General features: G+C 45.8%; 1 protein-coding gene across 1 annotated transcript in view; it reads right to left on the bottom strand.

Annotated features, from left to right (window-relative positions):
• LOC126100203 (protein son of sevenless) overlaps positions 1-27,644 on the bottom strand; it is a 185,727-nt gene that overhangs the window by 92,568 nt on the left and 65,515 nt on the right. Inside the window, exons 10-11 of the mRNA XM_049910763.1 lie at positions 27,389-27,589; positions 22,340-22,457 (exon numbers count right to left, since the gene is read on the bottom strand). Of these exons, the coding sequence (XP_049766720.1) occupies positions 22,340-22,457; positions 27,389-27,589 (319 nt within the window). The remainder of the gene's footprint in view (positions 1-22,339; positions 22,458-27,388; positions 27,590-27,644) is intronic.

Genomic DNA, 27,644 nt, shown 5'->3' with positions numbered 1-27,644 from the left:
CTTCTTGAGTGAAAACCAAATCGGGAGCCTTAGCAATAGTGATATCAAGAACCAAACAAAGACGAGTATAATGAACTGGCGAGAATGCAGTCAAAACAGGACTGAGGAATGAGCCCCAATGCTGCGACGGTGGCGATAATGAGTTTGTAGGGCGCCCAAATGCACCCATACAAAGTCCCTATTTTTGCACAGTCCAAGTTTTAAAAAATCAAATTGAGCCACTATCACGGATGATGATGATGATGATGATGATGATGATGATGATGAGGACAATACAAATACCCAGTCCCCAGGCAGAGAAAATCCCCAACCCGGCCGGGAATCGAACCCGGGACCCTGTGATCCAGAGGCAGCAACACTAGCCACTAGACCACAAGCTGCAGACCCAGTGTTGCAAGCTTTATAGTGCAGCTGCAGCAGTTCATAGGCTGGAAAATGAGGCATGGCTCGCACCTAGTGTTGAGGTGGTGACAGTTGTTATCAAAATACTAGGAGCACCACCTAGTAGCTGTCATCTAGGTCCTTGCATTCTGGCAGTCTCTCAACTCATTGGGCTGTGATACCAAATTACTCAACCATCCCCCCTCCCCTCCCCTCCCAAAATGGGCGTGTGGGGCCTAAAGTGCCCTGGATGAAGTTTCGGAAGGAGCAGCATAGGAGCTCGCCAGCTGGCAGAAGGATGTGGGACGTTGCACAATGCTCTGGGGAATGGTGGTGTGGGAGATGACTGTTCAGGGAATGGATGCTGCGGTGAGGTCTCATCCTCCAAACCTGCATCCACAGGAACCACTGATGGTGCCCTAGAGCCCAACTTGTACTCATCTCGTTGATGGGTTTGCAAGAACAGGCACTCCAACTCTGAGTGACCCACTAATGATGGCGGAGGCAGGAAGCGGGAATGGATTTGGTTGGTGTGCTGACTCCAAACACCGCAGAGCATCAATCATGATAAGATGCCGCCCATGTGTGGCCACCACTGTATCTCGGATCCACGAAGGTCTTGCCCCATAGGAACACACACAGACCACTGAACCTGTAGGGTATCATCCAGTGAGTCTGCTCTGGTCTCCGAGGGCTATGGTGCCAGGAGGTGGAGGAAAGTATGTGGTATGTGGCTGTCGCCCAAGGAGGAGCTCTGCCAGACTGTGGTCATGGATGGAGATGGTCAGGCAGGTGCTCAGGAACAATACGAGTGCTGCTGCTGTGGTGGTGGTGGATGTGCCCACTGCCTTCAACATTTGTTGTTAAACATATGCATGATCTGCTCTGCTTTGCCATTGAAGTAGGGGCCTAAGGCAGGCTTAGAAGGTGTTTAATGCTACTGGCAGTGCAGAACCGCTTAAAGGCCATTGCTGTGAACTGGTGCCCATTGTTGAACATTAGGGTGCAGGGAAGCTTTTGGATGGCTAGAATTTGGGCAAGCACACTGTGCATGGTGACCGTAGTGGCAAACACCATGCAAACCACATAGGGGAAGTCAGAATAAGCATCCACAACAACAACTGCATAGGGCCCAAAAAGGGACCAGCAAAGTCCAGGTGAATGCAGTACCAAGGGTGACAAGGAGTGCGCCAAGGAGTGAAAAGCTGAGGAGGAGAAGCTTGATGTTGAGCACACACAAAACAGCTGTGAACCTTGGCCTCCACATCTTTGCTCAGTCCTAGCCAGTAGGCATGTCGCCTGACAAGGGCTTTCATCTGCAGCATACTCCAATGCTCATAATGGAGGAGTTCCAAGATAATGAGGGCATGATGCAGTCAGGATGACAACACAGTGAGTATCCACCTCCACATCCAGCATGAGAATATCAGACGAACAGAGAAATAACAAGAAAGGTGAGACCAGGCCAGAAGTTCTGGAGCAGCCAATTTGGAAAAATGTGTGAGCCACCCACAAAGCACATGGTGCATGACACGCCATTAAGATAGGGTCATGGCACATGCCTGAAGCGATGCGAGTAGCTGTATGGGAAATCCATCCAAGGTACGAGGACATTCTATGTCAATGCAGGAACAAGAAATCTCCTGTGGGTCAAATGCCGGGTCTGGTCCTGAGGGTAGACGAGAGAGAGCATCCTCATTTAAATGTTGCGCAGCAGGCCTTTACTTAATACTGTAACTGTAAGGACAACAGCCCAATGCTGGAGACTGAGTACTCTGCTCTGGAAGCCAAGATTGTGGCCCAAAGAGTGCTACCAACAGCTTATGATCAGTAATGAGGGTAAACCTAGCCTCAACGAGTTACGTGGCATTTCTTAGCAGCAAATATGATCACTAAAGCCTCTTTCTCCATCTGTAAGTAGTATTTTTGAGCAGGTGCCAGTGTCTTCAAGGCATAGGCGAGGGGTTGGTCAGTACCATCATCGTTAATAACCAGTGCCATAGAGGGAAGTGTCAGTAGCCAAAACAAGTATGTGAAGGAGAAAACGGCATAAGGCAGGGCGCCAAGCAAAACCTGCTTCAGCTAGGTGAAAATGCTGCTTGAGGAGGGAACTTAGAATAATAACTCACCTTACTCAAAAAACCTGCAGACAAAGTAGTAGATGAGTTTTGCTATTTGGGGAACAAAATAACTGATGATGGTCGAAGTAGAGAGGATATAAATGTAGACTGGCTGTCGCAAGGAAAGCGTTTCTGAAAAAAAGAAATTTGTTAACATCGAGTATGGATTTAAGTGTCAGGAAGCGTTTTCTGAAAGTATTTTTATGGATTGGTTTTGGTTTTATTTTGCTTTCAGGCACAAAAAACAACTGGGGTCACACACACCCAAGTCAAAACTAGAGAACATGAAGACAGAGAGGAGTTAAAAAACAACTCTATGTCAGTCCCAATTGACATAAAAGAAGACAGCAAAGAACAGGCATGTGGAAAAAGGGCTAAAAAAGACACCATACGGAAATAGAGGCCCAAAACTAAAAATTAAATGGCCTTCACCATACTGCTTTGGCTGATATAAAGAAACGCGGTCGACAGCCCAACGCATCATTGTTAAAATGGCCGATAAATCGGATGGCAAACCCAAGCGGGAACATAAACGGTTAAAAAATGGGCATTCCATAAGGAAGAGGCAGACAGTTAAAACTTGGTCGCAAGTGTACAAAGTGGTGGGATAGCGCCAGTTAGCAAATGATGATGGTTAAAAAGGCAGTGCCCAATATGCAGCCTAGTTAAAATGACCTCCTCCTGGTGGGAGGGTCAAGAGGAGGCCGTCCAAGCCGCTGGGAGAGGGTCCTTATTCCCGTGAAGGGAGGACCATTGGCGATGGATGCCAAAGGGACACCACCTCCTGACAAACAGCAACATAGACATCATTGGAGGGAATATATGTACTCGCAGGCTGAGGTATGAGGACTGCAGCCTTCGCAGCAGCGTCAGCAGCTGCATTTCCTGGAAGACCGATATGGCCAGGAACCCATTAAAACATCACACTGGCTCCATGAAGAGTGAGCAAGTGACAGTTTTCCTGGACCCGCTGCACTAAGGGTAGGGAGGTGTACAGCGCACGTAGACTTTAAAGGACGCAGAGTGAGTCTGAGCGGAGAAATGAAAAGGCTGTGTCACCGGATGTACACTCTGTGGTGTGATACAAGGCCAAGAGCTGAGCTGTAAATACTGAGCAGTGTGCCGGAAGCCGATATCGAAAGACACGGGTGCCAATGATGAAGGCACACCCGACCCCAAGGTCAGTCTGAGAGCTATCAGTGTATACAAAGGTACTATCGTGAAATTCCATGCGAGTGTTTTGACACTGAAGGCGATAGATCGAGGCTGGAGTAGTGTCCTTAGGAAGCAAATGAAGGTCAAGGTTAACGTGAGCCGCTTCACGAACCCAAGGTGGTGAAGGGTTCAAACCAAATGCGGGAAGTTACAGGTTGTGTGAAGTTAAGCCGCTGTATCAAGTGCTGAAAGCGGACTCCAGGAGGTAACAGAAAAGAGGGACTTGCCCCATACTGACAAACAAAGCAATCAACAAAGAACAAGGCATAGGATGGGTGGCCACGCATGGCAGACAAATGGCATGCATACATGCTGAGGAGAAAGTCACAGCGGTAGGCAATGGTAGTTCAGCAGCTTCAGCATACAGACTCTCAACCGGGCTAGTGTAAAAGTCGCCCATAGCCAAGCAGATGCCACGATGGTGGATAGTGTTGAGATGGCGTAAGAGAGATGGGTGTGCAGATGCATAAACAAAGCACCCAAATTCGAGTTTCGAACGGACAAGGGACCGTTGCAAACGGAGGAGGGTGATTCGATCGGCACCCCAGGAAGTACCTTTGAGGACACGTAGGACATTGAGGAACCGTGTAAAGCAGGCTGACAAGTAAGACATGTAGGAGGACCAAGAGTGTTTCCTATCGAGCACGAGCCCCAGGAATTTCGTAGTTTCAACGAATGGAAGGGCAACAGGCCTAAGGTGTAAAGATGGTGGGAGAAACCACTTGCGTCACTATAAATTCATACAGACGGTTTTGTCAATGGAAAAGCAAAAGCCACTGTCGATGCTCCAGGAGCAAAGACTATCAAGGCATCGCTGAAGACGCTGCTCAGTGAGACAGGACCGTGGAGAACTGCAATAGATGGCAAAATCATCAACAAAAAGGGAGTCAAAGATGCCCAGCGGGAGACAAGCCACTATAGGGTTAATGGTATTAGCAAAAAGGACAACACTCAGGAAAGAAACCTGAGGCACATCGTTTTCCTAGATAAAGGTGTCTGACAAGCAGAACCCACACACACCTTGAAAACTCCATTTTTTAAAAATTCCTGAATGAAACATGGGAGGCAGCCACGGAACCACCACGTGTAAAGAGTACACAGGATACCACTTCTCCAGCAGGTGTCATAGGCCTTCTCCAAATCTAAAAACATGGCCACAGTCTGGGATTTCCGCAGAAAACCATTCGTGACATGGTTGTACAAAGTAACGAAATGGTCAACAGCAGAACGCCATTCTCTAAAACCACACTGTGCATTCGGGCGAGACTCTAGCCACCATACCAGCCGGGCATGAATCATACAGTCCATCACCTTGTAAGTGCAGCTGGCAAGAGGGATGGGGAGGTATCTATAAGGAAGGTTTTTGTCCTTACTGGGCTTAGGTATAAGTATGACGGTGGCTTCACGTCAGTGCCCAGCAAATGTGCCCTCTCCCCAGATGTGGTTGTACAAGAGAAAGGTGCTGCAATATGTGAATGTGGATGGCGTCTGGCCCTGGGGCGGAGGATCGGGATGAACTGAGAGCATGATCTAGCTCCCTCATAGTGAAGGCAGGGTGATAGTGGGAAGAGCTCGAAACTTCGAAAAATGGTGGTCCAAGGTGTTGGAGATAGCAACATGATCCATAATAACATCGTCTGCTACTGTCAGGCCGGAAATTGGGGAATGGATCTTGTTACTAGAGAGCCATCGTAGGTTGGCCCACACGAAAGATGAAGAAGTGGAACTATTAAAAGAACTAGTGAATGAAATCCAGCTAGCTCTTTTGCTATCTTGAAGAACACAACGATACTTTTCACATGTGTTTATAATGAATGTAGTTTGCCATTGTAGGATGACAATTAAAAACGCAGAGAGCACATCTCCGTGCGCAAATTGCATGACAGCATGCCTCAGTCCACCAAGGGACTGGGACATGACATGGTACAGAGGAAGTGCAAGGAATGAAATGCTCTGCAGCTTTAAGGATAATGTTTCTGAGATATTCCACTTGGTCATCACAACTGGGGATATCTTGTTCTTCGAAGGTCGTCAGGGAGGAGTAAAGCTGCCAGTCAGTGTCAGTAAGCTGCGTTTGGGCGTGCATATGGATGGAGCAGGAGTCAGGAAACAGATAGCACATCAGAAATGGTCGCTGAAGACGATGGGCATGCTGGGCAGTGCAAAAGGATAGGTCCAAATGGTTTTTTTGTGGTTTTAGGGCGCACAACCTCAATGGTCATTAGCGCCCTGACGACATTAAGAATGCACCGCGAGGCACAAGTTTAAAACAACAACTAAAAGGGAAAACACGATAAAAGACAGACTGACAGGCATAGGATTAAAAAACAGCATCATCAAATGTCCTTAGTGAGGTTTGTCAAATTGATAAAACGAAGAACACGAGCAGCTGCTCGTGGGTCATCCGCTAAAACGGCATCTAAAGTACATGGCAGGTTAAGATCGAGACGCAGTGCGTTAAAATCCGGACACGACATTAAAATGTGGCGGACCGTCAGCAATTGCCCACATGGGCAGAACGGCGCCGGCGCAGCCGTCAGCAGATGGCGATGGCTGAACCGGCAGTGTCCAATTCTTAACCGGGCCAAAACTACCTCCTCCCGCCGAGAAGGGCGTGAGGAGGACGTCCAAGCCACGGGAAGAGGTTTCAAGGCCCGAAGCTTGTTGGCTGTAAGGGCAGCCCAATCGGCATGCCACAGCCATAAAATGCGCCGACAAATAACCCTGCTAAAATCTGACGAAGGGACACAACAAGAAGCTGTCCGAGGCTGGAGGACCGCAGCCTTGGCCGCGGCATCTGCAGCTTCGTTCCCAGGGATACCGACATGGCCAAGGACCCACATAAAGCTAACCGGAGAACCGACGTCCACCAGCTGCCGAAGAGAGCGTTGGATCCGGTGCACGAAAGGGTGAACCGGATACGGATCACTGAGGCTCTGCATGACGCTCAGGGAATCGGAGCAGATGACATAAGCAGAATGTCGGTGGCGGCAGATGTAAAGAACAGCCTGGTAGAGGGCAAAGAGCTCAGCTGTGAAGACCGAACAATGGCCATGGAGCCGGTATTTGAAACTTTGTGCCCCGACAATAAAAGAACACCCTACCCCGTCATTGGTCTTAGAGCCACCTGTATAAATGAAAGTCATATTGATGAACTTCGAACGAAGTTTCACAAAACGGGAGTGGTAGACCGAACCGGGGGTAACCTCTTTTGGGAGTGAGCTGAGGTCAAGGTGAACGCGGACCTGAGCCTGGAGCCAAGGTGGCGTGTGGCTCTCGCCCACTCGAAAGGTTGCAGGGAGTGAAAAATTAAGGTGTTGAAGGAGGCGACGAAAGCGAACTCCACGGGGTAGCAGGGCAGAGACATACAACCCGTATTGACAGTCGAGAGAGTCGCCAAAAAAGGAACGATAAGACGGATGGTCGGGCATTGACAGTAGCCGACAGGCATACCGACAAAGCAGTATATCGCGCCGGTAGGTGAGTGGCAATTCGCCAGCGTCAGCATGAAGACTCTCTACGGGACTAGTATAAAATGCTCCGATCGCAAGTCGTAAACCCCGATGTTGTATGGAGTTGAGGCGACGTAAGATGGATGGCCGTGCAGAGGAGTATACGAAGCTCCCATAATCCAGCTTGGAGCGGACGATCGACCAATATAGACGAAGTAGGACGGTTCGATCCACTCCCCACGACATACCACTGAGAACACGGAGGACATTTAAAGAATGGGTACAACGGGCGGCCAAATATGACACATGTGGAGACCAGCTAAGTTTCCTGTCAAATGTAAGGCCTAAAAATTTGGTTGTCTCCACGATTGGGAGAGCAACGGGACCGAGTCGTAAGGACGGTGGGAGAACCTCTTTGTAGCGCCGGAAGTTAATACAGACCGTCTTCTCGGCAGAAAAACGGAAGCCATTGGCGACACTCCAGGAGTAAAGACGGTCAAGAGAACGCTGAAGACATCGCTCCAGGACACGTGTACACTGCGCGCTGCAATAGATGGTAAAATCGTCCACGAAAAGGGAGCCTGATACATCAGCTGGGAGGCAATCCATTATTGGATTGATCGCGATGGCGAAGAGAGCGACGCTCAAAACGGAGCCCTGTGGCACCCCATGCTCCTGGCGAAAGGTGTCTGACAGGACAGAACCCACACATACCCTGAACTTTCGATCCATTAAAAAGGAACGAATAAAAAGAGGGAGGCGACCGCGAAGGCCCCATGTATACATGGTGCGGAGAATGCCCGCCCTCCAACAGGTGTCGTAAGCCTTTTCCAAATCAAAGAACACAGCCGCGGTCGGGCGCTTCCGCAAGAAGTTATTCATAATGAAGGTCGACAAGGTAACCAGATGGTCAACAGCAGAGCGGCGCCTACGAAATCCACATTGTACATTGGTAAGTAGGCGTCGAGACTCGAGCAGCCAAACCAATCGAGAGTTAACCATTCGCTCCATCACTTTACAGACACAGCTGGTAAGCTGGAAGGCAAGTGCTTGTCCTTCCCCAGCTTAGGAATCGGGACAACAATAGACTCGCGCCAGCATGCGGGAACATGTCCCTCAATCCAGATGCGATTGTATGTACGAAGAAGAAAACCTTTACCCGCAGGAGAAAGGTTCTTCAGCATCTGAATATGAATAGAATCAGGCCCTGGAGCGGAGGACCGTGATCGGCCAAGTGCGTTTTCGAGTTCCTGCATGGTGAATGGGGCATTATAACTTTCACAATTCGAGGAGCGGAAGTTAGGTGGCCTAGCCGCCTCTGCCTGTTTGCGGGGGAGGAAGGCAGGGTGGTAATGAGCGGAGCTCGAAACCTCTGCGAGAAAGCGGCCGAAGGCATTGGAGACATCCTCAGGGGCCACATGGACGTCATTCACGACTGTCAAGCCAGAAACTGGTGGGTGGACCTTAGTGCCAGATAGCCGGCGCAGGCTACCCCAGACAACAGAAGAAGGAGTAAAACTGTTGAAGGTGCTTGTGAAAGCAGCCCAGCTGGCTTTCTTGCTTTCTTTAATAATACGACGACACTGAGCACGTAATCGTTTATAATTGATACAATTCGCCACTGTAGGGTGGCGTTTAAAGGTGCGTAAAGCACGTCAACGAGCACGTAAAGCGTCTCTACATGCTGCGGACCACCAGGGGACCGGTACGCGACGTGGAGAAGAAGTAGGGTGAGGGATGGAATATTCAGCAGCAGCGAGAATGACTTCCGTGAGGTGTGCGACCTGACGATCGCAGCTTGTGAAGGTTTGATCCTTAAAGGTCGCCCTGGAAGAGAAGAGCCCCCAGTCTGCCTTGGAGATGGTCCAACTAGAGGAGCACGGAGAGGGGGTATGCTGCAGGAGATGGATAACACACGGGAAGTGGTCGCTCGAATATGTATCAGAAAGGGCATACCACTCAAACCGGCGTGCAAGTTGGGGAGTACATATAGAGAGGTCTAAATGGGAATAGGTGTGAGATGTGTCCGAAAGAAAAGTAGGGGCGCTAGTACTGAGGCAGACAAGATTAAGCTGGTTGAAAAGGTCTGCTAACAGGGAGCCCCTCGGGCAGGATGCTGGAGAGCCCCAAAGGGGATGGTGGGCATTGAAGTCTCCAGTTAACAAAAATGGTGCAGGTAGCTGAGCAATAAGTTGCATCATGTCTGCCCTGGTAACGGCAGATGACTATGGAGTGTAAATGGTACAAATGGAAAATGTAAAAGTGGGGAGAGTAATGCGGATGGCAACTGCCTGCAGGCCGGTGTGCAACGTGATGGGATCATAGTAAATATCATCCCGGACCAGCAGCATAACCCCTCCATGAGCTGGGATACCTACCACAGGGGGTAGGTCAAAACGCACAGAGGTGTAGTGTGCCAAGGCAATTTGATCGCATGGGCGTAGCTTCGTTTCCTGGAGGGCTACGACGAGCGGACGGTGCAAGCGGAGCAGCAACTTCAAGTCCTCTCGGTTGGAGCGAATGCTGCGAATATTCCAGTGAATAAGTGCCATCGTAAGAAAAAGAAGATGAAAGAAGGGGTCACCTTGAAGGCCGCTGAGGGCCTGGCTTCGAGCGAGCACTGCCGCCGCCATCAGTAGGCGGACAGTCATCGTCCATTGGGTCTATAGGTTCATCGGCCATCTTGGGAGGATGGCCGGGAGGGGGAGCTTCCTCCGCCGGTGAACGGCCAGATGTTCGGCTACCGGCGGTGCGGCCAGGCGAAACGGATGACGGCCTGGGGCGACAACCGCTGGGTGGCGCAGGAGAAGAAATGCGCCGTGGCGGAGAAGGAGAACTGTGCTTCCTATGAGCCTTCTTGGAATGACATTTGGTGGAAGTACCGGTCGAAGGCTGGGAGGTTGAGGTACGTAGGAAGTCTGCACGGGATGGTTCCTTCTTGAAGACCCGTGCATCTGACTTCGGGGTCTTCGTCTTAGCAGAAGCTGATGAAGGGGCTGGTGTCTGTGGGGTGATGGGAGGAAGAGGAGACGTCGACCGCGCGATCTTAGCACTGGCCGAACGGACGACCGTGGTGCTGAAAGGTCAGATCGCATGTCTGGGTTGCCACCTCCCTGGTAGTCCGAGGAGAGGCGAGGACAGTACTGTATTTCCCCGCTGGGAGCAGCGCGGGCTTCCTACTAGCCAATAGCGTGCGAGCAGCCGAGGTGGACACTTTTTCTTTGACCCGAATTTCTTGGATATAGCGTTCTTCCTTATAGACAGGACAGCCGCGGGAGGATGCGGCATGGTCACCCTGACAGTTCACACAACGAGGAGACGGAGGTGGACAGTCACCCTCATGGGCATCCCTGCCACAAGTTACACATTTAGCCGCATTGGAACAAGACTGTCGAGTGTGATTGAAACGCTGACACTGGTAGCAGCGTGTAGGTGTCGGGACATAGGGGCGAACAGAAATAACCTCGTAGCCCGCCTTGATACGCGATGGCAGCTGAACACTATCGAAGGTCAAGAAAAGTGTCCGGGTTGGTACAAGGTCATTGTTGACCTTTTTCATGACCCTACGGACAGCCGTCACGCCCTGCTCAGCGAGGAAAGATTGAATCTCCTCGTCAGTCAATCCGTCAAGGGTGCTAATATAGACTACACCACGAGACAAATTCAAAGTTCGGTGGGCCTCCACCCGGACAGGGAACGTGTACAGGAGTGTGGCCCGAAGCAGTTTTTGTGCCTGAAAGGCACTCTCAGTTTCTAGTAATAAGGTACCGTTACGCAACCTGGTACAAGATTTGACAGATCCGGCTATGGCATCTACGCCCTTCTGGATAACGAAAGGGTTGACAGAGGAAAAATCCTTTCCGTCCTCAGATCGAGAAACGACGAGGAACTGTGGGGCAGGCGGTAGTACTTTTGTCACTGGTGCCTGGTCACGTTTCCGTTTTTGGGCAGAAGCCGAGAGAGATGGAGTGGAATCCATTGGGGAGGAATCCCCCATGATTGCCAGCGTCTCCGATGGCGCGCTCCTTCCTTGTGGGGACCCTCTCAGAGGGCACTCCCGCCTTAGGTGAATGTTTACACCTCAGGTCACACCTCCCGAGAAACAGACAGAGGGACCAATCGGCATGGTCAGAAGGTAACAGCTCAGGCAATCACCCCTCCCCAGGCCTGGCCTTTACCAGGGGGTACGCGCGTGCCTTACATGTCTACCCAGGGCGAGGAATTACGCGTTACCCCGTCACCGGCTATGCGTGCGAACGCGTGGGTCGGCCTTCAGGCACGCACAGGGAGGAAGGAAGAAGAGGAAAAAGAAGAGAGAGAGGGAGAAAGAGGACAGACTGTCTCAAACGCCGAGGCGGAGACCAGAGAAGGCAAGGAGAAGAAGGCAATGAGAAGGCAAGGAGAAGAAGGCAATGAGAAGAAGTCAAGGGAAAGAGTAAGGAAGACAGTGAGGTGGAGAAGAGCAAAGAAAGGAACCAACCAAAGGAAGGAAGAAACGAGAAGTGAAAAACCAAAAAGACCACAATTATAGGTGGTGGAACCGTCCGTCTCTGGACGCAGGCGCTAACTACCCCCGTGAGGGGGATGGACTCCTTTTAGTCGCCTCTTACGACAGGCAGGAATACCTCGGGCCTATTCTAATCCCCGGACCCGCAGGGGGAGGGTCCAAATGGGAATAGGTGTGCGAGGAGTTGGAAAGGAAAGTGGGTGCTCCAGTGTTAAGGCAGAAGAGGTTAAGTTTGTTAAGAAGGTCAACCAAGAGGGCACCTCTGACAGGTCCTGGGAGAACCCCAAAGGGGATGATGCGCATTAAAGTCACCGAGTAGCAAAAATGAGGGAGGTAGCTGCCCAATAAATGGTACAGAGGGAAAAATTCAGGTGGGGAAGGAAAAGGCAAACTGCAACAGCTTGAAGATGGGTAATCAGACAGATGGGTTGACTATGAATGTCATCCTGTATGAGTAGCATGGTGCCCCCATGAGATGGAATGCCGACCTGAGGGGGAAGGTCAAAACGAAGCAGTAAGTAATGTGAAAGCTCAAAGCGGTTGTGAGGGTGCAATTTCGTTTCCTGAAGGCAGAGTACGAGGGGATGCTGTGATGCTAAAAGCAGTCATAAATCCTCTTTGTAGGACTGAAGGTTTTGAATGTTCCATTGGAGGACAGTCATGATGAGGAAGAGATGTAGGGACATCAAATCGGCAGCTACAGAGTGACGGCCGGTGTAAAGTCGCTACTACAGGGCACAGAAGCAGCGGCTTGCTTGTGCGGTTGGTCCGTGGAGTTCAACACTGAAAAATTGTTGGTGGTGCACCGGTGATACAGAGGCCGGCCAGGCTAAGGTACCACAGGGCAACACCGTCTAAGAGGATCTTCAAGTTGGCAAAGGAGAAGACCGTTTGTCTTTGGTGGACTTCTTCGAGCCTTTGTGGTTAGAGGAAGACTCGGGTGTTGTTTGGCTGGAGGAACGGAGGAAGTCCACATGGGAGTACTACTCCTGTCATTTCCAGCCCACCGGTTGTGTGGCTGGTGGCTTCGCCTCTTGAGGTGAGAGTTTGACAGTTTGTTGCACAGCTGGACGGGGGGATTTCACAACCTCAGAGCTGAATTTGAGATCGCATGTCTGCATGGCCTTCATGGTGCAAGGGGTAACAAGAACATAACAATAGATGCCAGATGGGAGAACACAGGGTTTGCGACTAGCCAGTAGCTTGCGAGCTACTGGGTAAGGCACTTTTTCCTTTATTCAGATCTCTTGGACATACTGCTCTTCAAGATGCATGGGACAATCCCAAGTGGAGGCAGCATGGCCACCATTGCAGTTGATACAGAGGGGAGGAGGAGGCGGACAATCACCCTCAAGTGCATCCCTACCACAGGTTACATATTTGGCTGGATGTCGCCAAGACATTCTAGTGTGGTTGAAACGATGACACCGGTAGCAGTGCATCGGGTTCATAATGTATGCCCTGACTGTGATAGTTTCATAGCCTGCTTTGATCTTTGACAGTAGCACCACTCTATCAAAGGTGAGGAAACGAGTGTGGGTAGGCACTAAGGAGGAATTTAACTTTTTCATTACATGATGGATGGCAATGACACCCTGCTCAGAGAGGTAAGATTGGATTTCGGCCTCTGTTAGACTGTCAAGCAGCCTGGTGTAAATTACACCATGGGAAGAATTAAGCCTGGTGTAAATTACACCACGGGAAGAAATCACAGTTCTATGGGCCTTGACATGGACAGGGTAGCCGTGGAGAAGCGAGGCAGCAAGCAGTTGTTGTGCTTCAGAATCAGACGCAGTCTCCAAAAGCAAAGTGCCAATCTGTAAACAAGAGCAGTAATTCATAGGGCTGGCAATTGCATCAACACCTTTCTGAATAATAAACAGATTGACCGTGGCAAAGGACTGATCGTCTTCAGTATATGAGACCGTGAGGAACTGTGGTGCAGTGGGAAGGGTCTTTGAATCATTAGCCTCATTGTGCTCGCGTTTTGTAGGCATCAATTGGGAAGCTGAGGGACTCATTGCGAGAAAATTCCCCACGATTGCCAGCATCTCATATGCCACGCTCCTTCCAACTTTGGGCTCTCTTCACAAGTGGGTGCACCCGCCTTAGGTGATTGTTCACACCTCCCAAACACCCGACAGAGGGACCAATTGGCAATTTGAGAAGGTTGCAAGTCAGGCAATCGCCCCTCCCTGGGCCTGATCTGTACCATGGGGTATGTACGAATCCTACCTGTTGACCTGGGGCTGGGAATTATGTGTTACCCAGTCACCTGTTACGCATCAGATGCGTGGGCTGGTCTTCAGGAGCGCACAGGGAGGGGGGGGGGGGAGGGGGGGGGGGGGGGGGGAAGGAACCTCAAATGCCGAAGTGGAGGAATGAGAGGAGAAGGGAAACAAAGAAAGGAAAAGACAATTAAAAACAAAGGTGAGGCTGTTCTTACATCAGCAACAGACATTTCCAATAACATCCCAGAGATGTTCCCCAAGTGAGGGGAAAAAGAATAGCAAGAGGAAAGCCATGCAGCAAGGAAGGGAAAAAATACTTCAAAGGCTGGGGCCCCGTGGTAGCCAAGCACGAACCCGCCAAAGAAAAGCTTTTGAAATGTGGTGCTACAGAAGAATGCTGAAGGTTAGATGGGTATATCACAGGTACTGAATATAATTGGGGAGAAGAGAAATATATATGGTACAACCTGACTAGAAGGGATCAGTTTGTAGGACATATTCTGAGGCAACAAGGGATGACCAATTTAGTATTGGAGGGAAGGGTGGAGGATAAAAATTGTAGAGGGAGACCAAGAGATGAATACACTTAGCAGATTCAGAACAATGTAGGTTGCAGTAGTTACTCAGTGATGAAGAGGCTCACACAGGATGGAGTAGTAAGGAGAGCTGCATCAAACAAGTCTTTGGACTTAAGACCACCACTGCAACAACAGTCTGACAGAAATGAAAACATCTGCACAAATGTGAGGGCAACTATATTTGAGAGGACATACAACTTCTTTAGTAAGAAAAATGTCTCAGAGAAGCCCAAGAAAGAAAGTCCAACCACTCGAGAGCATAATCATAAACCCAAAAAGCAGCAAAGTGTGGTTTCATCCACTGAAAATACATGTCCCAATCTTCGTTGGTGTCATTAAACAGTGGAAATGCAAGAGAGCAGGACTTCGGCTGGGAAGCAACCACTGCCTGAACAGGCTCCTGCTTGGCAAGGAGACGGTGGCCAACCGGCTGACGGTGTTGACGGTGAGTCAATGAAATACAACAGTGAAATGGGAACAACAAGGAAACACAACAGGACGATAAGTCTGGACAACTGTGTAGCAAGTGCATTGTCAAGGATAAGGGAAATATAGTCTGCTGATATTGAAAGTGGGGCAAATAAAATCAAGGAAGGGCTGACAGTCAAGAAAGATGAACAGCAGGATATAACTGCTCATGAAAAGGCAGAAGTTTTGCAGGAATTTAATAACACACCCATAGGTGGTCATCAAGAGATCGTGAAGACTTAAGATCACATTAGAAAATACTAAATGTGGTCCAGAATGAGTAAGGATATTGAGGACTATATCAGAAAATATATTAGTTGCAAAAAAATCTAATGCAAAATAAGATGAAAATGTCATTGGTTATACCACCAACATCAGAAGGGATGTTTAACAGGTGTGTTATTGATATTGTTGGCCTCCTGATGGTAACAGAAATAACACACATACACTAACATTCCAGGCTGCTCTAACAAATTTCATGTAGCAGATTCGACAGAAAAGCAGGACCCAGATACAGTGGCTTGTGTCCTAGTGGAAAGAATCATTCTAAGATTTAGGATACCCTCAGTAACATTCAGTGACAATGGTTATAATTATTAGAGTGACGCACTAAAGACAGCGTGCAGACTGTTAAGGATTGATAGGGTACAGACCACCTTTTATCGTCAACAGTCGAATGGAGTATTGAAAAGATCACACCGAAGTATAACAGAATTTCTGAGACACTATATCAACAGGGCAAAATCAAATTGGCATGTATGGCTTTCATTCACAGTGTTTGTGTGCAATACCACACCCCACAGCGCCACCATTATACACCACATGATTTATTTTTCAGTAGAGCATGTAATATACCAGGTATATTGCAAAGATCCTGCCGGGACCATGCAAAAAATGAGTAACAACCAACTGTTGTGGAAAGAGAGAATCTGTGTTCACAAAATTTCTTACGTAAAAGTTTGTTTTAAAGTCCATGTATGAACACGAAACATGTGAAGCTGGGATGTAGCAATAGGTGAGGGAAATTTCCAAGGACAGTCAATGGATTGACAATAACAGCCAACCAGTTGCAAAATACAGGTTTATTAAACCTTGACCATAGTTTTGACAATTTTAAAACTGTCTTCTTCAGAAGCTATTGCACCTATTAACAAATATTATTACATTGTATGTGGAACAGACATGGTATTATTACAATAAGCAAAATTACAGGAAATGTTAACAAATAATTTTAGTGAAGCATACTCACGTAGAATCAAATATTATCTATACCCGATGAGGAAGAAATTGACTGTCTAGCACCCATGCGTGTCATCCACTTAATCACCATTTAAAATACACAACTGAGAAATAGTAGCTATCTACTGTTGGGCTTTTTCAAAAAAACTATTTAAAATAGTACACATTTGACAGTGGATCCAACAACATGTAGCGTGCTGTTTGAAAGATTTATATATATGACATGACGGCATTGGATTGTACAGTGCTAGACAGAGCTAGTGACGTGTGCCGACTTACTGAAGGGTAGTGGCACTAACCTAAAGTTGCCTCTGGTAAGTGGCGCGCGCACCCACACACACACACACACACACACACACACACACACCTGTATGCCTGTAGCTGTAATGAATAGTATGTGTTATTTCACAAGTACGTATTCATTCTTAGAACTAACATATTAACTAAAAGTTTATAAAGAGGCAGAGGTGGGTGGGAGAGGGATAAGTGTGCCACTAAACTCATATGGCTTATACAGTGCCTGTAGGCTCAGGTAAACACAGCAAACTCTTTATAATAAGTGCAAAAAGTCACAAGAAATGCTTGTATGTGAATATGCAACTGGAACAAGCACGAGTGTCAAAGCAAAAATGCTTCAAGGAAATATTATCAATGCATAAGAGGCCCAATACTTGGCATATTAAGTAGAGTCCTGATGTGAAGAAATAATGTGAAAGAACACACTTTTCTGGAGAAGCTGCAAATATTAAAGGACAAATGCAACTTGGGGAAGATAAGGGGAAGGGGACGGTTAGATCATCACTTGTGAAGCACAATGCTAAAGGAAATGGTAGTACTGAACAAATACTCTTAATGGGAGGCTGTTACAAAATACCCAGTAAAATAACAAATAAATGAAGCCTCACTAAGCAGTGTATGTATGCCTAGATATCATGATTTTATAGGTATGATGAAACACACTAAAAATAAAAAGGATGGGTCTAAGGTGGTTCATTATTAACATGTTGAACTGCAACTTAACTGTATTTGATTATATGTGACTACACTTCACTAAAATTATTTGTAAACATTTCCTGCAATTTTGTCTATTGCAGTGATATCATCTCTGTTCCAGACATGATGTCATAATATTTGTTAATGGGTACAGTAAGCTTCTAAAGAAGATAGTTTTAAAATCGTCAAAACCACAGTCAAGGTCTACTAAACCTATATTTTTCTACTGGTTGCCCATTATTTCCAATCCATTGAAGCTCTTGTGGACACAGTTGCTGAAGGCAGACATATTTAAAATCTTAAAACTCCCAAAAACTGTATTAAGAAGTTTGTGAAATTAAATGACAATATTTGGACTCCATTGATTCAGGACAATGGTTATTTGTTGCTACAAAAGAGAAAGGCTTGACAATTTTGTGTAATGACGAAAAGCAAATAGACGTAATGGTTTAAGGTATAGGGAAACTAACATTTTATGGAAAATGTAAAGGGTATGGAACACAGGTGTTCATGCATTCCAAACAAATAATAAGAATTACTGTGACCAGTGAAGACACAGTGACAGCTTTAAACATTGAGACTGATTGCTGTATTGTAAATAAGGAAAAGAGGAACATTTCTGAATTAAGATTAAACATGTTGGTGGAGCAGGTAATGCAAAATTTAGATGACCCTAAAGTAGGAGGTCATAAAATAGTAGAAACAGAAGACAAAATAGCTTGCCAAGAGCAGCATAGTCTCTCAGAAATACCCTAGTATCATTATTCGTTCTGGTCTTACCTAGGAGTTATAATACTTGCCATTGCATTTATATGCTTTTTGTGCAGATACTGTGTTATATATATTGTTTTAACTACATGTGGAAAGGCATGTGCGTTGACTGCTGTGGTAGTGTGTGTGTGTGTGTGTGTGTGTGTGTGTGTGTGTGTGTGTGTGTGTAGACGACCATAGTAAACGCATGTAAAGGGTCAGAGATGACACGAATTCAAAGTACACAGTCTCTTCCGTCAAGCAGAGGAAATCGTGAAGACCGAGATGAAACATCCATTACATTTGAATACAATGAGGAAGGAGCCTCGTTACCTATGCCTGCTCCATAAAGAGATCAAACATAATGCAAAACTCCCTCAGCACATAAGAAATTACAATTACATAATGAAAATATAAGCAAGAATCATGTAATTATGTGTGTTCTTGTCCAGATGTATTACTGTAATGATGATATCTAATGTTCTGTACTGATATGTTTATATACATGTTATGTAAAGAAAAATGAACAAATAAATATTGATTATGGAAAAAAAGGAACAAAGAAAGAAAAAGGAAAACAAAGAAGAGGAGAAAAGAAAAGTGTGTGTGTGTGTGTGTGTGTGTGTGTGTGTGTGTGTGTGTGAAAATCAAAAGTTATGTAACCAATGATTTAAACTGATGTTTTTATGTATCTGTAAACTGAACGAATGGTTCACATTTATGCTTCTGTCTGTACCTATCTATGTGTAAAGAGGTGCAGCGAAAAATGAAACAATGTTATCTACTGATGTTTAGATGTGTGCAAAAGTGAAGTGAAAAATGAACTTTACAAAGTGAAAAATGTAAAAATGTGTAAAATGATTAACCAAGAATGTATATAACATCATTTATAGAACTAGGATGCTTTTACCACAACAGAAGTCAGATTACAAAATGTGTTGCCAAGTAACTAGTCAACAAATTTTTCCTATGGGAGGAGATGTCCCATATTGACAATGTAATAACTTGTACGTTATTAAGCTTAAGGCTGCTGGAAGCCAGCAAGGGCACTCCAAGATAGGAAATCTGAGACAATTCAGAATGCAGGCAAAAGTGGCAGCAGTTAAAATCGCTCAAAAGAGGAAAGGCCGCTGGACCTGATGGGATACCAGTTCGATTTTACACAGAGTATGCGAAGGAACTTGCCCCCCTTCTTGCAGCGGTGTACCGTAGGTCTCTAGAAGAGCGTAGCGTTCCAAAGTATTGGAAAAGGGCACAGGTCATCCCCGTTTTCAAGAAGGGACGTCGAACAGATGTGCAGAACTATAGACCTATATCTCTAACGTCGATCAGTTGCAGAATTTTGGAACACGTATTATGTTTGAGTATAATGACTTTTCCGGAGACTGGGAATCTACTCTGTAGGAATCAGCATCGGTTTCGAAAAAGACGGTCGTGTGAAACCCAGCTCACGCTACGAGACTCAGAGGGCCATAGACACGGGTTCACAGGTAGATGCCGTGTTTCTTGACTTCCACAAGGCGTTCGATACAGTTCCCCACAGTCGTTTAATGAACAAAGTAAGAGCATATGGACTATCAGACCAATTGTGTGATTGGATTGAAGAGTTCCTAGATAACAGAACGCAGCATGTCATTCTCAATGGAGAGAAGTCTTCCGAAGTAAGAGTGACTTCAGGTGTGCCGCAGGGGAGTGTCATAGGACCGTTGCTATTCACAATATACATAAATGACCTTGTGGATGACATCGGAAGTTCACTGAGGCTTTTTGCAGATGATGCTGTGGTGTATCGAAAGGTTGTAACAATGGAAAATTGTACTGAAATGCAGGAGGATCTGCAGCGAATTGACCCATGGTGCAGGGAATGGCAATTCAATCTCAATGTAGACAAGTGAAATGTGCTGCGAATACATAGAAAGATAGATCCTTTATCATTTAGCTACAAAATAGCAGGTCAGCAACTGGAAGCAGTTAATCCCATAAACTATCTGGGAGTACGCGTTAGGAGTGATTTAAAATGGAATGATCATATAAAGTTGATCGTCGGTAAAGCAGATGCCAGACTGAGATTCATTGGAAGAATCCTAAGAAAATGCAATCCGAAAACAAAGGAAGTAGGTTACAGTACGCTTGTTTGCCCACTGCTTGAATACTGCTCAGCAGTGTGGGATCCGTACCAGATAGGGTTGATAGAAGAGATAGAGAAAATCCAACGGAGAGCAGCGCACTTCGTTACAGGATCATTTAGTAATCACGAAAGCGTTACGGAGATGATAGATAAACTCCAGTGGAAGACTCTGCAGGGGAGATGCTCAGTAGCTCGGTATGGGCTTTTGTTAAAGTTTCGAGAACATACCTTCACCGAAGAGTCAAGCAGTATATTGCTCCCTCCTATGTACATCTTGCGAAGAGACCATGAGGATAAAATCAGAGAGATTAGAGCCCACACAGAAGCATACCGACAATCCTTCTTTCCACGAACAACACGAGACTGGAATAGAAAGGAGAACCCATAGAGGTACTCAGGGTACCCTCCGCCACACACTGTCAGGTGGCCTGCGGAGTATGGATGTAGATGTAGACGTAGATTTAGGTTACGGAGGTCAACAGTAATGCTAGAGCCATGCAAACTGCAGATCCTCTGGCCACCTGTTCCAGGGGAGAAATTTCAATTCAGAGAATTACTTGGCAACTCCACCCACCACCTGGATGCTATTGTAAGGCATCACAATAAAAGTTGCTCACAAAAAGACACGTCTTAAGCTGCAGCAAGCTTGATACTTGCCCCTGAGAAATGCAAAGTCAGTGGTTTTACACCGCTCAGAGTGCTTATTGCAGCGTCCCCACTTACAAATGGCCTATGAGCAGGACCAAGTGACATATAACACTGTTGTTGCTGGCCAAAAGAGGAAGGGGGTATCATTTAGCTTTCAACTTAAGCTGTTGCTACCAAACATCGTGTTTGTTAATGTAAAGTCCAGACACATTTCTACCTACCAAGTAGAGGGACAGGAGGAATCTAAATATGTTTGGTCAGAGGTACCCGGGAGATGCAGAGCTTCTAGTGAGATTGGCTGATGCCTGTTAAGTGCCAGTGGATTGGTGGTCCGACTTTAGGAAAGGTGAAATAGTGCAATGCCACAATCCTTTGAAGTCCTACATTTTTGTATTGAGACAGAATCCTCAGTCAGATCATTGGGGCACGAACTCTGCATTGCTCATTGTCAGCCTCAGTAAGCACTGATAAGTCTGCTTTTGGAGTGCTGCTCTCTTCACTGCTTCTGTTAGCGCTCACCCCACATGCTGAGGCACTCTGTTGTGCAACCAGCTGCACCCTTTGCTTTTTCTAATGTTCAGAGTTAATCTTCAGTGGAGTAATTAGTCCGATTGCAAATAAACAATGTTAATCAGACCCACCAAGCATCCTCAGATCTCCTGCTGCAAGCATCCTATGGAATCTTAAAACCCGCACCTCTCATAGGTACCTTGTGACAGTGATTCACACTGTTGCAAACAATCAACCTGCCTTCACTGCAAGCTTGTCTTTCTGCATTTTCTACTAACTGCTCAGAAACTGCAGACCGACTTGTAACCCCCCCCCCCCCCCCCGTCTTTCCTCTATCCTGTGTTAGGACATGACACTTTACACAAATAAAGCAAAGTGGATTGTTATTCAGTGTGTAGGTACACTAATGGATGGGATAGCAATGACTCAAATCTGACGAATGGATACAACATGCCCTGAACTTTGAATTCTAGTATGTTCCATTCTGCTGTGTGCTACATTATACAGTCAGTTGTGCTATCTGAACAAGTTACAAAGGTGAAAGCTACTAAATATGCTACCAGCATTTTTGTAAAATATATTATTAGGCATGCACACTTTATGCAGCAGTATCACAGAGTAATTCAGACACGTTACGATAGTTCAAACTGCTATGTTTTTTTCAACTCGCAGCTCCTATTTTGATTATATGTCTTGTGCTGCAGTCTCAGTATGATATACTCTATATCAGCATTAACATGCAGAAACAAGCACAATACACAAATTACTCAACCAGGAATTTTAGTGTGGACTGCGTTTTATGACAAAAATCGCAAAATTTTAATGCAATCTGAGACTAGAAACCGCTAACTGAACCAACTGAACAGTCCACTTTCGTAGGATGAAACAGGTAACAGACATTTCATACTTTTTTGTATAATATCCATGCAGTGCTTACTATCAGATACTTTATTAACTCTAAATCAACATTAGTTTTCATTCTGTGCAACAAACAATGACACTAGATACTTCCAGTTACTTTGATATAGAAAGACTAAGGACAGCAGCAGAGGTAAGAGCTTCTACCAACACAACTCAATATCCAATCACATACATTAGGTTTTGTTCATTATTACATACCTTTTTGTATTGAGCATGACCAAATCTGCCATCCAGTTGTTCTTATCTTCAACGGACTTTGCAACAAGAGTAACACTGGGCTGAACTCTTGGTGCAATGTCAAATGCGTTCTTCAGCTCTGTTTCAAACAAACACACACCCACAATATACAAAACAACAATGTTAATCACACATTTAAGATTTCCTCTCTCTCTCTCTCTCTCTCTCTCTCTCTCTCTGTGTATGTGTGTGTGTGTGTGTGTGTGTGTGTGTGTGTGTGTGTGTGTGTGTGTGTCCACATACACATACACAATTTACGAGCTGTGGAGATTACAAAACAAACAAATTTTGTGACAGTGCAGGAAACTTCACCATCTAAAATACAAATATCTGAAATTATTGAAATGAAAGCATTTACGATGATAAACAATTTCACACCTTCATACACAATTCAAAATTTAGAAATGAAAATGAACAGGTACAATGACTGCATAAATGAAAAATTTCAATTACAAGAGACACATTTGACTCAATCGTGAATTGAAAAATCGGAGGCCTTTGTTGACAAAACAACAAAACTGAATAAAATGAAATTTTGATTATGCTGGCATATGGTGGTGGGGGGTGAGGAGGAGACTGGGGTAGGAAGCATGTGGGGACAGTAAACTGCAATTAGTGGGAGTGTTCAGGGACAAGGTGGGGAGAGCATATGGCAACTAGCATAGGGCTAGCAGGAGGTAAAACAATCTGTGGGTGGTTGGGTGGGTGGGGGGGATAAAGAGAGAGGTAGAAAGACTGTGGGTGCACTTGTGGAATGAAGGCTGTGGAGTCAGAACAAGGAAGGGGATAGGTGAGTGAAGGACAATGACTAATGAAGGTTGAGGCCAGGAGGGTTATGAGAATATAGGATATATTGCAAGGAGAGTTCCCAGCTGCACAATTCCGAAAAGCTGGTGTTGGTAGAAATAATACAGATGGCACAGGCTGTGGAGCAGTCATTAAAATGAAGAACGCTGTGTTGGACAGTGTTCTCAGCAATGAGGTGAGCCAACAAAACAACTGAGTACTTTGAGTATTGTTGTTCTGAACTGCAAGGATTACCTGGTCGAAGGACTCTGCCAGCTGTCAGATTAGTCCACCTACAAAGCCTGCCACAGTGACCTCGTTACAGAAATCCAGCAGAATCTAAACCTACAACCTCCTTCCTAGCCACCATGACCAACTACATCTTCACTAACAATTACTTCTCCTTTGAAGGCATCATCTACAAACAAAACTGGGGTATGGCAATAGGTACCCAAATGGAACCATACAATTCCACCCTACTCATGGGCCATCTAGAGGGCTCCTCCCTCACCATCCATAATCCCAAATCTCTCACTCTGTTCTGATCATTAATGACATCATCATGAACTGAATTGAGAGTGAGAACACCTTATCCACATTCCTCTAGAACCTCAACAGCTTCTCCCCCATTCATTTCACCTCCTTCTCCTCTACCTAACATACCACCTTCCTCAATTCTGACCTCAGCCTCAAAGATGGCTACATCAGTACCTCCGCCCATATCAAATCTACTAACCATCAGCAATACCTCCACTTCGACAGCTGCCATTGATTCCATACCAAGAAGTCCCTTCCATAGAGCCCAGCCACCCATGCCCATCGCATCTGTCGTGATGAGCAGCCCCTCTCGAATGATACCCCAAGTCTCGCTAAGGCCCTCCCAACCTCCAGTGTCTACTGATCCAGTCACACACCACCTCCCAAAATCCCACAGTCCAAATACAGAGAAGCACTCCCCCCCATAAGCTGGTACCATCCAGGACTGTATCAACTGAATCACATTCTCTGCCACGCAGTATCCTTGTCCATCCCTTTGCCTCATAGTTCATATCCCTGTTACAGACATAGATGCACCACACCACCACCACCACCACCACCACCACCTACTCGGGTCTGGTCACAAGCAGCAACTATCCCATCAAAGGCAGGGCTACCTGTGAAACCAGTCATGCGATCCCCAAGCTAAGCTACAACTGTGCTTCATTCTACATGGATACAGCAACCAACAAGCTATATGTCGCATGAATGTGACCAAGCAATAGCTGGACCATCCAGCCTCTTAGCATGCTGCCCAATACAACATTCTTCATTTTAACGACTGCTTCATAGCATGTGCCACATGTATCGTTCCACCAACTCCAGCTTTTCTGAAATCTGCAGGTGGGAACTCTACCTGTAATACAGCCTACGGTCTCATAACCCTCCCTGTCTCAATCTTCATCAGTCATTCATTGTCCTTCACCCACCTATCCCCTTCTCTGTTCCGACTCCACAGCCTTTAATCCACAAGTGCACCCACAGTCTTTTTACTCTCCCCCCTCCCCCTATACCCCACCTATTCTGTCTAACTTCCTAATTGCACCTACCTACCCTATGCTCTCTCCACCTTGTCCCTTTATGCTTCCACAAACAGCACTTTACTAGCCCCCTAGCCCCTCCCCTCCCCAGCCTCCTCCTTACACCCCCCCCCCCACGCACCACCGCCCCCACCACCCAGACTGCTGCTCTCATCATGTGCAGTTGCTCGCAGTCCAGACCTGGCATCCTAAAGCCAGTGGTCTCGTGTGTGTATTGGGGGGGCTATTTTGGAAGAAGGCCTTCTGGCTGAATGCTTATGTGTTTAGCAGTCTCTTGTTGCGCCTGTTTGTGATTCAACATCTCCGCTATATTATGAGTACCAATCTATCACTTTATGAAGCTTCATTACATAACTCTGTCATCTATAAAATGGCCGAACTTATCATAACAAATGGAAATTGAATACAACCTAATGCTCATAATGGACGATGCTTACAGAAAAATGAAACTAAGGTGTTAATGTAAACAAAGCTGCAATAACTTAAGAAACTGACATGAAAGTTAAGTCTATTAAACTGCTACATATGAATGTATGAAGCTGCAGACTGCTAATGTTGTTTATATGTGGCACATAACAAGCTTGCAAATGGGTTGGCAGTTTCAGCCCCCTCCCTCATCCCTCACCTGCGCGCGCGCGCGCGCCCGCCCACGCCCACACACACACACACACACACACACACACACACACACACACACACACACACATCATCGATAAGTCTCTACCAAGGACAAGCATAAGGCTATACAAATATAAAATAAGAATTTCCTGCCCTTGCTCAAGCTACTGGAGAAGTGATATATTTGAGTACTGTGAATAGAGGAATTCATAACACATGGTAGCCAGTTATATAAGTACCATTCAAGGCAGAAGAAAGCAAGTATAGTGAGCACAACAACTTTTAATTAACGACTGATCTTTTCTTGGATAAGTCCATTACCTCATAAGGTATGACAAGGACCCAAACACTTTATCAATCATCAAACTGTGACAGGAAGACCATGCACCACCACCACCACCACCACCACCACTCGTTAACTGAACAAGCCTCCTGGCTTGCTCAGTTGAAGCATTACTATGTGATACATTCAAAGTGTCTGATGACGACTTGATAAGCTAAAAGTGTTAATGGTACCATTTGTGTGGTCTCATAATACACAAGCATTCAATAATGCCACCCATGTTACAGCATACCAGTTTCCATCTCTGTGGAGCATATGTGGCACAATGGAAAAGGGTAAAAACAGACCACAACAGTGACAGCACTGGATTCCGAATATTACGAGACCATATGCCAGGTGTGTGGCACAATGTACCATATTGTGATACGTGTTACACCACAGGCCCGGGGTACAGTCTCTCAGTGCTTTTCGTAGTGCTACAGCCTATACGATTAGACACTGGAACCTATCCAGTGCCATTTGGTTATAGTTGTCCACAGTCAAATGCCTGAAGATGGAGGCTTGACCTTTCAAAACTGGTAAATAAATATTTAATTGTAGAGGTGAATTTATTAAGAGAAGACTAGTGGTGCTTACCAGCTGCACATATTCACCTTCTTGGAATAACTTGTGACTTCCAAAGAAGAAAATTAATTTCCTGCCCAACAGAGCTTATGGGACTTTCTGAAACAACTCAGCAGATTTACTGCTCTTATTCTGTTGTTGCCAAAGATAATGACAGATTGTGGTTTCAGACTAAATATCAATGAACTACATTAAAAGACAATGGATTGAGAGTTTACTAAAACATTACTTTGAGATGTCCATATGTTTCTGGTCAAAACAGCCATTGTGACGCCCATAGCGCACAGAGTAATGTAATTTTTAGTATTTTGAGCAGAAGTGCAAGTGGTGTCTAGTGGGATGTCTTCATTTTTAGCTACATCATAAAAATGATGAATTGGTGATGTTTAACTACTCACAAGCCTTTTTACAGTTATATTAAATGTAATGACCCCCATTTCATGTGCAGAGTGAGATACCCTTAAACTGACTTCAACCTGCACCAAAATCATTTACTGAAATGTGAATGGTTGCTCGCGCACATGCACAAAATTTACATCTGATTGTAAATCAGAACATGTGTTACAACTAGAAGTAAACTTATATTTCTGGTAATAAAGCAGAGTACTCTCCTGTGGTTGTATACATCTTCAAATATATAATTTAGGATGGAATAATACTATAATTTAGACTACTACAGATTCAAGTTATATACAGACATTCAATAAAGACACAAAATAATGCACATGGTGTGTACTTTAACATTTGTGTACTTTATACAATAATGTGTAATTTTTCTCTTCAGAAACCATCATCACTTAAGACACTCGCCGCCTTAGTACTTTGAATCAATCATGACGAGTACAAGTTTCTCAGTTTTCCACCAATCATCCACCTAATGCCTTTCTCTACTTCATACAGTCCTGTGAACTACTATTTCTTAATCTCTTTCTTACACCAGTTAAACTTTGAAGTGGTAGTACAAGTAAGAATTCCTTGAATTTTTCTGAACTTGCTTGAAAACTGATATATTAACTCCTGAATAGAAAAAATGGTAAATTTTTCTGGGTCTAACTGATATAGCCACTTTTGCAATACGGTCCTTCAAAATCGCAATAAAATCATGTCATATATTATTCTTACCTTCAGTATCCTCTCTATCAACAATTTCCACTTTACGGATAAAGAACCGTTCCTTGAGGCGAAACTCTCCTCCGACAGGACCCGTAACAGACACAGATGTGCGTTTACTGTTGGGCTTGCACAATACCATCAAGCCATCGAAGAGAAAAACACGCCTTTCAGTCAGTCTTCGACCACTACCGACTTTTCCCAACACATCCTCTGTAAGAGAAGAGAGAGGAAAAAGTAAGCACGGGCAAATAACACTGTCAATCTG

The sequence above is a fragment of the Schistocerca cancellata genome, chromosome 9 (assembly GCF_023864275.1).
Source record: "Schistocerca cancellata isolate TAMUIC-IGC-003103 chromosome 9, iqSchCanc2.1, whole genome shotgun sequence".
NCBI classification, from domain to species: domain Eukaryota; kingdom Metazoa; phylum Arthropoda; class Insecta; order Orthoptera; family Acrididae; genus Schistocerca; species Schistocerca cancellata.
Note: the sequence above shows the minus strand (reverse complement) of the source record. Positions and strands in the feature narration are given on the sequence as shown.